Source organism: Cherax quadricarinatus, chromosome 95 (genome assembly GCF_038502225.1).
Source record: "Cherax quadricarinatus isolate ZL_2023a chromosome 95, ASM3850222v1, whole genome shotgun sequence".
Lineage (NCBI taxonomy): Eukaryota > Metazoa > Arthropoda > Malacostraca > Decapoda > Parastacidae > Cherax > Cherax quadricarinatus.
In genome coordinates, this window is record NC_091386.1 from 12,172,526 (window position 1) to 12,187,030 (window position 14,505).

The 14,505-nt window shown below is 44.7% G+C and overlaps 1 protein-coding gene across 1 annotated transcript in view; it reads right to left on the reverse strand.

Annotated features, from left to right (window-relative positions):
• Nucleotides 1-688: 688 nt before the first annotated feature.
• LOC138855466 (metabotropic glutamate receptor 4-like) overlaps nt 689-14,505 on the reverse strand; it is a 22,418-nt gene continuing 8,601 nt past the window's right edge. Inside the window, exons 3-4 of the mRNA XM_070104943.1 lie at nt 2,846-3,020; nt 689-845 (exon numbers count right to left, since the gene is read on the reverse strand). Of these exons, the coding sequence (XP_069961044.1) occupies nt 689-845; nt 2,846-3,020 (332 nt within the window). The remainder of the gene's footprint in view (nt 846-2,845; nt 3,021-14,505) is intronic.

The window sequence follows — 14,505 nt, forward strand, 5'->3', positions numbered from 1 at the left end:
CAGGTACTGAGCACCGTAATGTTGTTGTATCTAGAGCTCAGGAGGTAATTAGTGTGAGAACAGGTACTGAGCACCGTACTGTTGTTGTATCTGGAGCTCTGGCAGGAACGTGGAAGCTTATACGGTGATCTCAGGTGAGATGCAGCAAAGTGTTGTCAGTGGTGGATGGGAGCCACTAGTGACAACACCACTGGTTGTTACTACCACTGGTAGTAATAACTAATGTGATCATTCACCAGTGGTAGAGAAAGGAGTAACACCACTAACCAGCATCATGGATCAGCATCATGGACCAGCATCATGGACCAGCATCATGGACCAGCATCATGGAACAGCACCATGGACCTGCACCATGAACCAGCACCATGGACCAGCATCATGGACCAGCACCATAAACCAGCATCATGGACCAGCGCCATGGACCAGCACCATGGACCTGCACCATGAACCAGCACCATGGACCAGCATCATGGACCAGCACCATAAACCAGCATCATGGACCAGCGCCATGGACCAGCACCATGGACCAGCACCATAAACCAGCATCATGGACCAGCACTATGCACCAGCATCATGGACCAGCAACATGGACCAGCACCATGGATCAACATCATGGACCAGCACCATTGACCAGCACCATAAACCAGCATCATGGACCAGCACTATGCACCATCATCATGGACCAACACTATGGACCAACACCATGGACCAACACCATGAACAACTCCGGGTACTCACCTATAAAGGCGACTTTTCTGAGGTAGAAGAGCAGTTGTTCACCGTTAATGGGCTCCATCAGAGGACAGAGGCCGCGACGTCCACCACACAGCTCCTGGTGCATGTCTCTGTACAGGGAGGAGGACACCTGAGTCCTGTAGGGAGATCCTAGTACACAATTATCCTTTATCTGCCAGTCTGGCACAAGCTACAGGAGACGGAGCAAACCAGCAAGACTACACCTGGTCTTCACCTGAAGCGTATCTGACGCGGATATGGAATATGTTAGAGATATATGGAATGGGATAGATGTGTCCAGGTTTGTAATTGTGCTAAGCTACATCATGAAGTGTACAAACTGATGGACGGAGTTGTACAGCAGCTCCTGGACTTCATTCCCAGTAAATACAAGGTTAGGAAACCTGTAGAAAGGAAAGTAGATGGTAAATTGCATTTAAATTCGAGTGAGAGAGGTTGCGAACCTCACTCTCAGATAATCAAAATAATTAGCTTATTACTAGATGTCTAAATCATTTGAATAGCTAACTTTTGTACCATAAAGGAGGTTAGAGAAGGTTTAACCGGAACTTTGTCAGGGTTTTAGGATTCTCTATGTGACATGTCAAGTGACTCTGAGTATGCAGCACCAGCTTGGAGCCCACTTCTGATAAACTACATCGATTCTGCAAGTTAATGCATTGATCTAGACTATCAAACATAGCTGATGTTATAAGAGGAGAGATCAGAGGAGATATGATTGTGAGGTAAAAGATACTCGAAAAATTTACAGTAATTAGTCGAGGACCCGAGGAAGACGATCATTAGCTATCAGTTGTGAATAAAACACACACACACACACACACACACCACACACACACACACACACACACACACACACACACACACACACACACACACACACACACACACGAGAAGGCGTTTGACACAGTTCCACACAAGAGATTGGTGCAAAAACTGGAGGACCAAGCAGGGATAACAGGGAAGGCACTACAATGGATCAGGGAATACTTGTCAGGAAGACAGCAGCGAGTCATGGTACGTGGCGAGGTGTCAGAGTGGGCACCTGTGACCAGCGGGGTCCCGCAGGGGTCAGTCCTAGGACCAGTGCTGTTTCTGGTATTTGTGAACGACATGACGGAAGGAATAGACTCTGAGGTGTCCCTGTTTGCAGATGACGTGAAGTTGATGAGAAGAATACACTCGATCGAAGACCAGGCAGAACTACAAAGGGATCTGGACAGGCTGCAGACCTGGTCCAGCAATTGGCTCCTGGAGTTCAATCCCACCAAGTGCAAAGTCACGAAGATTGGGGAAGGGCAAAGAAGGCCGCAGACGGAGTACAGTCTAGGGGGTCAGAGACTACAAACCTCACTCAAGGAAAAAGATCTTGGGGTGAGTATAACACCAGGCACATCTCCTGAAGCGCACATCAACCAAATAACTGCTGCAGCATATGGGCGCCTAGCAAACCTCAGAACAGCATTCCGACATCTTAATAAGGAATCGTTCAGGACCCTGTACACCGTATACGTTAGGCCCATATTGGAGTATGCGGCACCAGTTTGGAACCCACACCTAGCCAAGCACGTAAAGAAACTAGAGAAAGTGCAAAGGTTTGCAACAAGACTAGTCCCAGAGCTAAGAGGTATGTCCTACGAGGAGAGGTTAAGGGAAATCAACCTGACGACACTGGAGGACAGGAGAGATAGGGGGGACATGATAACGACATACAAAATACTGAGAGGAATTGACAAGGTGGACAAAGACAGGATGTTCCAGAGATTGGACACAGTAACAAGGGGACACAGTTGGAAGCTGAAGACACAGATGAATCACAGGGATGTTAGGAAGTATTTCTTCAGCCACAGAGTAGTCAGTAAGTGGAATAGTTTGGGAAGCGATGTAGTGGAGGCAGGATCCATACATAGCTTTAAGCAGAGGTATGATAAAGCTCACGGCTCAGGGAGAGTGACCTAGTAGCGATCAGTGAAGAGGCGGGGCCAGGAGCTCGGACTCGACCCCCGCAACCTCAACTAGGTGAGTACAACTAGGTGAGTACACTCACACACACACACACACACACACACACACACACACAAGGACCCACCTGAAGGCGTACCCGAAGGCCATAACAGCATCAGATACGAACTGAAGCTGGGCTTCGAACTGGGTGTTCGTAGTGGTGAGTTTCTCCTGGCCAGTACACAGCTTGTCGTAGTCTCTGTTGTACGGGGTGCGTGGACTGCCTGGGTACCTGCACTGGAAGTGATCTTCCCAGTACTCTGTGAGAGGTGAGGTGTACTGGTGAGCCACTGGATGAAGGTGGGGATAATGTGGTGAGGAACTAGTAATGGTTGTCCAGTGTGTGGTTGGTGTGTGGTTGTGTGGTGAGGTTGTACTGGTGATGGTTGTCCAGTGTGTGGTTGTGTGGTGTGGTTGTATTGGTGATGGTTGTACCAGTGTGTGGTTGGTATGTGGTTGTGTGGTGAGGTTGTACTGGTGATGGTTGTCCAGTGTGTGGTTGTGTGGTGAGGTTGTACTGGTGATGACTGTACCAGTGTGTGGTTGTGTGGTGTGGTTGTACTGGTGATGGTTGTGCCAGTGTGTGGTTGGTGGGTGGTTGTGTGGTGAGGTTGTACTGGTACTGGTGATGATTGCGCCAGTGTGTGGTTGGTGTGTGCTTGTGTGGTGAGGTTGTACTGGTGATGACTGTACCAGTGTGTGGTTGGTGTGTGGTTGTGTGGTGAGGTTGTACTGGTACTGGTGATGATTGCGCCAGTGTGTGGTTGGTGTGTGGTTGTGTGGTGAGGTTGTACTGGTGATGACTGTACCAGTGTGTGGTTGGTGTGTGCTTGTGTGGTGAGGTTGTACTGGTGATGACTGTACCAGTGTGTGGTTGGTGTGTGGTTGTGTGGTGAGGTTGTACTGGTACTGGTGATGATTGCGCCAGTGTGTGGTTGGTGGGTGGTTGTGTGGTGAGGTTGTTCTGGTGATGGTTGGGCCAGTGTGTAGTTGTGTGGTGTGGTTGTACTTGTGATGGTTGTCCAGTGTGTGGTTGGTGTGTGGTTGTGTGGTGTGGTTGTACTGGTGATGGTTGTTCCAGTGTGTGGTTGGTGTGTGGTTGTGTGGTGTGGTTGTACTGGTGATGGTTGTACCAGTGTGTGGTTGGTGTGTGGTTGTGTGGTGTGGTTGTACTGGTGATGGTTGTGCCAGTGTGTGGTTGTGTGGTGTGGTTGTACTGGTGATGGTTGTACCCGTGTGTGGTTGTGTGGTATGGTTGTACTGGTGATAGCTGTACCAGTGTGTGGTTGGTGTGTGGTTGTGTAGTGCAGTTGTACTGGTGATAGTTGTACCAATGTGTGGTTGGTGTGTGGTTGTGTGGTGTGGTTGTATTGGTGATGGTTGTACCAGTGTGTGGTTGGTGTGTGGTTGTGTGGTGTGGTTGTACCGGTGATGGTTGTACCAGTGTATGGTTGGTGCGTGGTTGTACCGGTGATGGTTGTACCAGTGTGTGGTTGGTGTGTGGTTGTGTGGTGTGGTTGTGCTGGTGATGGTTGTACCAGTATGTGGCTGGTGTGTGGTTGTACTGGTGATGGTTGTACCAGTGTGTGGTTGGTGTGTGGTTGTGTGGTGTGGTTGTACTGGTGATGGTTGTACCAGTGTGGGGTTGGTGTGTGGTTGTACTGGTGATGGTTGTGCCAGCATGTGGCTGGTTTGTGGTTGTTCTGGTGATGGTTGTACCAGTGTGTTGTTGGTGTGTGGTTGTGTGGTGTGGTTGTACTGGTGATGGTTGTACCAGTGTGTTGTTGGTGTGTGGTTGTGTGGTGTGGTTGTACTAGTGATGGTTGTACCAGTGTGGGGTTGGTGTGTGGTTGTACTGGTGATGGTTGTGCCAGCATGTGGCTGGTTTGTGGTTGTTCTGGTGATGGTTGTACCAGTGTGTTGTTGGTGTGTGGTTGTGTGGTGTGGTTGTACTGGTGATGGTTGTACCAGTGTGTTGTTGGTGTGTGGTTGTGTGGTGTGGTTGTACTGGTGATGGTTGTACCAGTGTGTTGTTGGTGTGTGGTTGTGTGGTGTGGTTGTTCTGGTGACGGTTGTACCAGTGTGTTGTTGGTGTGTGGTTGTGTGGTGTGGTTGTACCGGTGATGGTTGTACCAGTGTGTGGTTGGTGTGTGGTTGTGTGGTGTGGTTGTGCTGGTGATGGTTGTACCAGTATGTGGCTGGTGTGTGGTTGTACTGGTGATGGTTGTACCAGTGTGTGGTTGGTGTGTGGTTGTGTGGTGTGGTTGTACTGGTGATGGTTGTACCAGTGTGGGGTTGGTGTGTGGTTGTGTGGTGAGGTTGTACTAGTGATGGTTGTACCAGCATGTGGCTGGTTTGTGGTTGTTCTGGTGATGGTTGTACCAGTGTGTTGTTGGTGTGTGGTTGTGTGGTGTGGTTGTACTGGTGATGGTTGTACCAGTGTGTTGTTGGTGTGTGGTTGTGTGGTGTGGTTGTACTGGTGATGGTTGTACCAGTGTGGGGTTGGTGTGTGGGTGTGTGGTGTGGTTGTACTAGTGATGGTTGTACCAGCATGTGGCTGGTTTGTGGTTGTTCTGGTGATGGTTGTACCAGTGTGTTGTTGGTGTGTGGTTGTGTGGTGTGGTTGTACTGGTGATGGTTGTACCAGTGTGTTGTTGGTGTGTGGTTGTGTGGTGTGGTTGTACTGGTGATGGTTGTACCAGTGTGGGGTTGGTGTGTGGGTGTGTGGTGTGGTTGTACTAGTGATGGTTGTACCAGTGTGGGGTTGGTGTGTGGTTGTACTGGTGATGGTTGTACCAGTGTCTGGTTTAATATGTGGTTGCGTGGTGTGGTTGCACTGGTGATGGTTGTACCAGAGGGTGGTAGAAATGTGGTTGTGTAGTGTGGTTGTATCAGTGGGTGGTAGGTGTGCGGTTACATGGTATGGTTGCATGGTGTCATGTGGTGTGGCTTTATGGTGTGGTTGTAATGGTGTGGTTGAATGGTGTGGTGGTATGTTGTGGTGGTATAGTGTGGGTGTAGTATGTGGTTGTATTGAGTGATTGTATGGTGTCGTTATGCTGTGGATGTGTGGTGTGGTTGTATGGTGTGGTTGAATGGTGTGGTTGTAAGGTAAGTTATATGGTGTAGTTGTATGGTATGGTTGTAAGGTGTGGTTGTAAGGTGTGGTTGTAAGGTGTGGTTGTAAGATGTGGTTGTAAGGTGTGGTTGTAAGGTGTGGTTTTTGCCGTTATGGATAAAGGTCTTTGCCTCCAGAGATGCCTCAGATACATTTGTGGTCACAGTGGTGGCCTATGCTAACCTTCCTATGGTGTAAAAATATACCTAGTTGGATGAATCTTGTTGTAGCTGGTCACGTGGTTAACGCGTCGGTCTGGAGTTTTGAGACTCTCTGATCGCGGGTTCTAACCTCACCCATGGTATGGTATGTTTGTCTCAGTGAACCAGCCACCTTCTTCATCATCGGTTCTATGGTTCCCATCATCTCTCACAGAACCATCTGCCGACAAGTCCACTCCACAATATCTGAATACATTTACCTCCTCCACTCTCCTTCCCTCCAGTCTGTGTACGAATGGTATGTGTCTTAATCTCCTTCCCTCCAGTCTGTTATCCAGTCTATGTTTTATGATTCTCTCACTACCTTCCTCTTCCCTGTATTCATTTTCAGTTTCCTTCTTTTATATGCCCTCCCAAATTCGCCCACCAACCTATGAAATTTCTCCTCAAAAGAACTGTGTCATCTGCAAAAAGCGAATGTGACAACTCCATACCAGAGTTACTGTCTTTTACTCCCTTACCCGTACTTAATACCCTGTTATTTATTTCATTAATACTTTCATCTGTAAGTATGAAAAATAACTATGGCGACTTTATATATCCTTTTAGCTTGAAAACAATCTTTCTCTTCCCTAAATACCCTAATTCTTGCGTCGGTATCTACATAATGGAGAACCACACCACAGGTGGGGCTTGAACCCGCGATCGGAGGGTCACAACACAGTGTTATTACTATTTCATGAGTTACAAGAAAGTACTTTTCTACTCTGAGTAACCTACCATCTCATCATTACATTTTCGTCAGTAATATGCATGAAATTTGATCAAGGTACCGTAATCAGACTGCCGATGCTCTGCCACTGACGTGTATATTCTGCGAGTACAGAGCCAGCAGGGCCAGTAGGGCCAGCAGGGCCAGCAGGGCCAGCAGGGCCAGCAGGGCCAGCAGGGCCAGCAGGGCCAGCAGGGCCAGCAGGGCCAGCAGGGCCAGCAGGGCCAGCAGGGTAAAGTGTAATATCAATGCGATCGATCTGTTGGTCGAGGCTCATGCCTAACGAGGAACTCGGAAATGTCAGCTGAAAATCCACAAAATGATGTGCTCTCACTGCCAGCAGACGAACTCTGTCCTGCCCTGACACACTCAAGCTCTCTTGAGGCCGTATTCTTCACTAGTGAGCTATCCCATTGCGGCTCGTTAATGGCTACATTAACGAGCACTGCGTCATGAACATCATGAGGTATTTCCATAACATCGCTGCTACAAGTTTGCTGGACGACACACAGTAATTCGGGATGTTTTATGGACGTCGATACTTCCTAGTCCGACTGGTAGTGTCTTGATGCCACTGCTCATCTTGTAAGAGTAAAATCGGTCACTTTATTTAATATCTACCTTAGGAGACTGTCACATTCCTTTAGTTTTGTGTAGTCATGTGAAGACTCACATCTTAAGTGATACAATCATTGGTTCCACTGATATCATTCTGCTTGGAGCCCCTCATGGAACTAATGTTGCTTTCGTAATTCTCGAGGACAAACGGGATGATTTGAAGACGATAGAACAAGAATAAGCCATCTTGATGCCCAATACGTCTTTTACATTCTCACACAAAGTGCTTGATCCAGCCCAGGATAACATAGTTGTTAAAACTACAAAGTTAAAGCATTACTTGCTTGTTGTTTGGTTTAGATTACATCACACTTGTATTGGTTAAGGATGTGTCCCATCGCTGGTCTCTGTGTAACACTGATTAAAAATCTAGTCGGAGGGACACCTTGGTGCTTGTCAGTGTGCCATCATCCAGGACCCAGAGGTCCTGGATGATGGCATTTCCAGGTTGTATTCAGGAACCCCTGCTAAACACTCTCTGATGTAGTGATTGTATTCCTTCCAAACAAACCATACCACAGACGGGGATAGAACCCTCGATCAGAGAGTTCTATCCCCGCCCGTGGTATGGTTTGTTTGCAATCGTGTCATTACGATTTCGTGAGTCATATTCAACTGAAACAAGAGCACAGTGATACCTCGGGATACGAGCAGCACAAAACTCTCAATTATATAAGTGTACTTAGGTAAATGCTTTTGTAAGTGTATTTTTGGGGGTCTGAAATAGATTAATCTAATTTACATTATTCTTTATGGGAACAAATTCGTTCAGTATGGGCACTCGAGCAGCCTCTGGATCTAATTAAGCTCGTATCCCGAGGCACCATAGTATAGTGAAATGTGTTCGAACGTTTCTTTTTCAATAGATTAAGTGCATTCTTGATGCCTATTATTAATACAACTTTTTTCTTAAGGTTGAAGGGGTATGGCCGCCTCTTGCGAGTTCTTCTTGCAGCGGCCTCAGCAACAAGACGGCGAAGAGTGTTACCAAAGTAAATGGGTTTAATTCCTCCAGAGGTATGTACCGAAGAATAGTTTAATTTTATCCAGGATCAACCAGCCAGGGAACTGTTGGTGATCCCTGACTGGTGGATCTCTACAGTCTCCCTGAGAACTGGATTAATCATCTCTTCTGGGGTCTTTTTCCAGCAGAACCTGACGGGAACGATAGAAAATAAGTCCTTTGTATACGTTGGATTTGTATGTAAACAATGATTCTGCAGTGGAATATTGGCAGGGAGATTTTTTCCACAGTGTTTGAGCAGTGTCAGCATCCCACGTTGTATTGCCTTCATTTTTTTCCTGCGTATCTGGACTTTGATTTTCTCACTCTCAGTGGAGCTATTGTCGAGTCAGCTTTTTTCCCTTTGGTATTGATGGGAAAAGCTGCTGACACTGTCAGCTCGGAGGGAAATCTCTTAATGATCTGATGACAGACTAGACTAGCCACTTGTTGCCTCTGGACGGTACGACTAATAAAAGTTGTTAAATTGTATTCAATGTATACAAACTTAGCTGACATGGATGACATTATATAGGAAGCTACTGGTTATACAGAGCATTTCGGGCAACTAATGTTGATTTTGTCTCCAGGATGCGACTCACACAAGTCGGTTAACACCCAGATACCTACTTGCTGCTAGGTGAACAGAGACTGGTGTCTTAAAGAAGCAGGCTCAAATGTTTCCACCCGTAACAGGGACCGAACTACGGACCTCAGTGTGTGAGCTAAATGCTCTACCAACCAAGCTACGAGACTCCTACACTGACATCCTTCAAGAGGTCCTTGAGTTTCCCAGCAAAGAGAGGACTGGCTGCTTGGGGATCAACTGGGAGGTTCCAGCGTAGCTGTTGCTTCGATAACAACTATTTTAGATGTTGCGATACTTTAGTGCGTATCCAGTTGCCTGAGAAGACCGTGGTTAACCACAGGCCAGATAACATGTTCCAGGAGGAACATAGTTTAATATCTTCACGCACCTCCCCCTCAAAGAAGGTTCCTTGATGCTGGTGAGGGGCTCTTGATCTAGGGAATTAGATCTGTGCTCCAGTTCCCTGAATTAAGCCTGAATACCTTCCACATCCCCCCCCACAGGCGCTACATAATCCTACGGGTTTAGTTCTCCCCCTTGACAATAATAATAATAATTCAGGCAGCCCAGACCCATCCTCTGGACGGTAGTCAAAAGATTACAGAGGTACATAATGGGTCCAGGAACTGGGCTCCAAAGTTTTGATCGCTGAACAAGTTACAAAGGTATTTACAGATTACGAAGGTACTTAATGGGTCCAGGAACTGGGCTCCAAAGTTTTGATCGCTGAACAAGTTACAAAGGTATTTACAGATTACGAAGGTACTTAATGGGTCCAGGAACTGGGCTCCAAAGTTTTGATCGCTGAACAAGTTACAAAGGTATTTACAGATTACGAAGGTACTTAATGGGTCCAGGAACTGGGCTCCAAAGTTTTGATCGCTGAACAAGGTACAAAGGTAATGAACTCACAAGTTACAAAGGTAATGAATCATGTAAGAAAATTTACTTACTTACGTTGATACAAAGTTACAGTCATGAACAAATTATAAAGTAATGAGCAAAATATAAAGTAATTTGTTTATTGCTTTACAAATTATAAAGTAATCGGCCATTATAACACTTTTTGATCTATACGTTTAATTAGAATTACTAGAAAATGTAATTAGCACGTACGTCTTCATTACATATACGTACAAATATTTTACACCTGTCCGTGATATATGACTGTCAGTGACTGTCAGTGACTAGACAGTTATTAGACAGTGACTCTCAGTGACTAGACAGTTACTAGACAGTGACTGTCAGTGACTAGACAATTACTAGACAGTAACTCTCAGTGACTAGACAGTTACTAGACAGTGACTGTCAGTGACTAGACAATTACTAGACAGTAACTCTCAGTGACTAGACAGTTACTAGACAGTGACTGTCAGTGACTAGTAGTGACGTAGTTTAACAAAGTTAACACAGTAATATTTACCATCATCATAATAAACATGTTAACTTGGTGTTAGACACATGTCTCATTTCGAATTACCAGACATGAAAGAGGCCATTAAAAACTTTTTAGAAGAGTCATAATGTTGGAGACTTTGATGTCTCCTGTGAACACTTCCGGCACCAAACACCAAAGCTAAATGCATTTTTTCTCATAATTTTTTCTTGTTCAGGTAAATACTGCCCTAATAGTTCCACTTGGGTAGAAAATTGAATCACAGGTAAAAAGATCCACCTTCAGCAGTTTTCTGAAGCTGGGCAATGACTGAGACAGAAATATATAGGCCTATCCTGGTACTAACAAGGTTGTAGTGTATCATGACATATTAATCCAATGTTTTGATATTCTCTCTCTCTCTTCTCTCTCTCTCTCTCTCTCTCTCTCTCTCTCTCTTATATATATATATATATATATATATATATATATATATATATATATATATATATATATATATATATATATATATAGCTTTAACTCCATACAGTCATGGAATCTTTGCAAAAAACAATTGTGAAATGATACCAATTTTCGCTCCATAGAACTCAAAACTTAATCAATAGCAGAAATTCCACTCTCCCGTCGCACTCCTGAGAGACACATCTCTGAAATTAGTTGTAAGGACCGTGTGTTCACTGCAGAGTGATCTGAAAAACTGCGTCACTTTCAGCTCAGCAGTGGATGAATTTAGAGATGTACAAGTGCATAAAAATGCACTTAAAGCTTTATTAAATGCTTGACCACAATTGCATAAGCTTGTCAACATTGCAACAGACGGAGCAGCAGTTATGGTAGGTTAAAATACTGACTCAGTTGGGTAATTGACACAGGATCTCAACCTTCCTAAATGTTTCTTTATCGTATCATCCTCCTTGAGCCATTTATGCCATTGATTAACTTCAAGTTAATGGCATAAATTGCGCTTCAGAAATTGTAAATTTTATTCTGACAAGAACAAAAACACATCGTGAATTTAGAAATTTTACTGAGGAGGTGAAGTTTGACGAAAAGCCAAGTGACCTTTCATTCTACTGTATCGTAAGACGGCTGTCAGCTGTCAGTCTTTTGAATGGGTTTCTTACTCTGCTTGAACCACTCTGTAACAACTTGTGGTCACAGTGGTGGTCTATGCTAACCTTCCTATGGTGTAGAAATATACCTAGTTGGATGAATCTTATTGTAGCTGGTCCAGTGGTTAACGCGTCGGTCTGGAGTTGTATGACTCTCTGATCGCGGGTTCAAGCCCCACCCGTGGAATTGTTTGCAATTGCGACACTATGATTTCGTGAGTCATAATCAAATCTTGCACAAGTGTCTCATTTACCACCAAAAGAGGGACAGAAGATACCCAGGTGTTGCGTGTGTATAATGTATCAACTTGTAGGTATTGTCTGCCATTGATGCTGTGATAAGCCTATGTATACTTCCAACAAAATATGTATACTGACTGTATGTAACAAAGAGAACTTCGACACAAATGTGTCTTTATTTAATACATACGTAATCTTTCTTATACCGTAAATTTGTCTACGTTACTGGTTGCCTCAGACAAAATATATCTCAACACTGCAACAGGCCTACTGGCCTATGCGAGGCAGGCCCAATTCTCCCACCGGCTAAAGCCTTGACCTAGTGAGGTCAGACACGTCACTTAAGGGACGAGCAATGCATTCGACCTAGTAGCTAGTCAGGTCACCTCCACTTAAGGAAAGAGCACGGCTTCTTACCCAGTAGCACAAACTAGTCAGGTCCATCTCACACCCACCCACACCCACTCATGTATTAATCCAACCTATTTTTAAAACTACACAACGTCTTAGTGTCTATGACGGTACTCGGGATATGATAGATGTGATGGTGTCGATAATGAGGCTGTTCTAGTGGAGAAACTTAGCTGTGATTTCCAGAAATAGTGAAGACGTGAAAGGTGTTGATCTCATTGTTAGTCTGGTCCCTGGCAGTACTTAGTATCTTAATGGCACTTCTGAAATCTTGCAAAACGTTGTAAAGGATTTTTTTTTTTGAATATTTGCGTAATGTTATGATTTGTCTTGCAATAAATCATGGCAGTATTTTCTGAGAACTTTGAGAAAAAGTCCTCGTGTTATGGTAGGACCAGAAATGGATGAGGTAAGTCGTGTTGATGGGTTTATGTTGGCTGGTTGGATAAGTGGCTTTAAAGCCTCTTGGTACCAATCCAGAATAGCGTATATCCTCAGCCTCTACACTGTCATACAAATATCTCTAGGCTCTTGTTACATATTTTCCAAAGCTAAGTCACGTTATATTAACCAATTAAAAAACACCAAACTACAAAATACTGGTCTTGTTATGTCTGGCAACAAGATGGCCGAAGAAAACCTGGAAACGTTTAATTCTGAACGTATGTGATTATCTTAATTACGTTCAATTCTAAACTTTTATGTGGAAATGAATAATGTTAATGTTAAGTGAATAAAATCTTCGGGGCAATGATGAACATGTCATCCAGAAGCCTCATCCAGGAGGTTTAAAAAGAAAACGTTTTGGTTCTCGAACCTTGATAACTTCTCGTGGAGGTGCAGATAAATGGTTCAGTGAACCAAGAAGTTGATAAATTAGACACATGTGCAACACTTGGGTATCTTAATTACTGAAACGTTTTGCTCCACACTCTGGCTTCCTCAGTACAATACAGAGAAGAAGGTTGAAGATCAGAAGGAGTTTGAGGTAACTAGTCCCTCAGCCTGGAATCTTTATAATTAGTCCATCAATCTTGAAAAGAACGAAGGTCCCAGAACCAATATTTTTTCTAATAATTTTGACCTAGTGTCTGCTTACCTGTCTTCCTAGACCGGTTGTCGGTACCAGTTTCCGAGGTTTATCCAGGAGACACCTGACAGGACCGATGTTTTACACCCTTCCAGCCCCAACATCTACATAAAACTGCTAGTTTGGTCAGGGACCATACTAGACGTTGCATTAGAAAATAGAGACTAACGTCTGTGCTAAGAATCAGTCATAATTGGCCAGTAACGCCGCTAGACTTTCTTTTTTTTTGGGGGTGGAGGGCTGTTTAAGCAAGAATTTAAATAAGATATTGGGCTTAAGAATCATAAGATGCTGAAAAAATCAATGGAATTATAAAAGCATGTTTGTAACTTAATGTGAAATATGTCAACCTATGTTGCTTTCGTGGTGACTAGTCAAAATAATAAAGTCTGGGGGGCTTCAACCCCAAAAGTTCCCACCGTCAGTCCCCCCCCCCCATTTCAGTAACATGGTAATAACGTTACTAACATAAACACACAATAGAGTAACTTTATTCACTGAATCTACCTGCTGTTCAGTCTCATTTGTTAACTGACTTAAAGATCATTTTTCCCACTCAGTTTTCCTCAGTTCTTGGTCAATATATTTCTCGTCTTTCACAGTGTTGTCCATAGGATTTGATAAAGCTTCTTGAGCAAGCCAGACGGCGTCTGCTAGTGAAGAACTTAACACACACACACACACACTCACACACACACCTCAACTAGGTGAGTACAACTAGGTGAGTACACACACTCACACACACACACACACACACACACACACACTCACTCACATACACACACACACACACACTCACTCACTCACACACACACACACACACACACACACACACACACACACACACACAACAGGAAGGGCACTGCAATGGATCAGAGAATACCTGACAGGGAGGCAACAACGAGTCATGGTACGTAATAATGTATCACAGTGGGCACCTGTGACGAGCGGGGTCCCACAGGGGTCGGTCCTAGGACCAGTGCTATATTTGGTATATGTGAACGACATGACGGAAGGGTTAGACTCAGAAGTGTCCCTGTTTGCAGATGATGTGAAGTTAATGAGGAGAATTAAATCTGATGAAGACCAGGCAGGACTTCAAAGAGACCTGGACAGACTGGACACCTGGTCCAGCAAATGGCTTCTAGAATTTAATCCTGCCAAATGCAAAGTCATGAAGATAGGGGAAGGGCACAGAAGACCACAGACAGAGTATAGGCTAGGTGGCCAAAGAC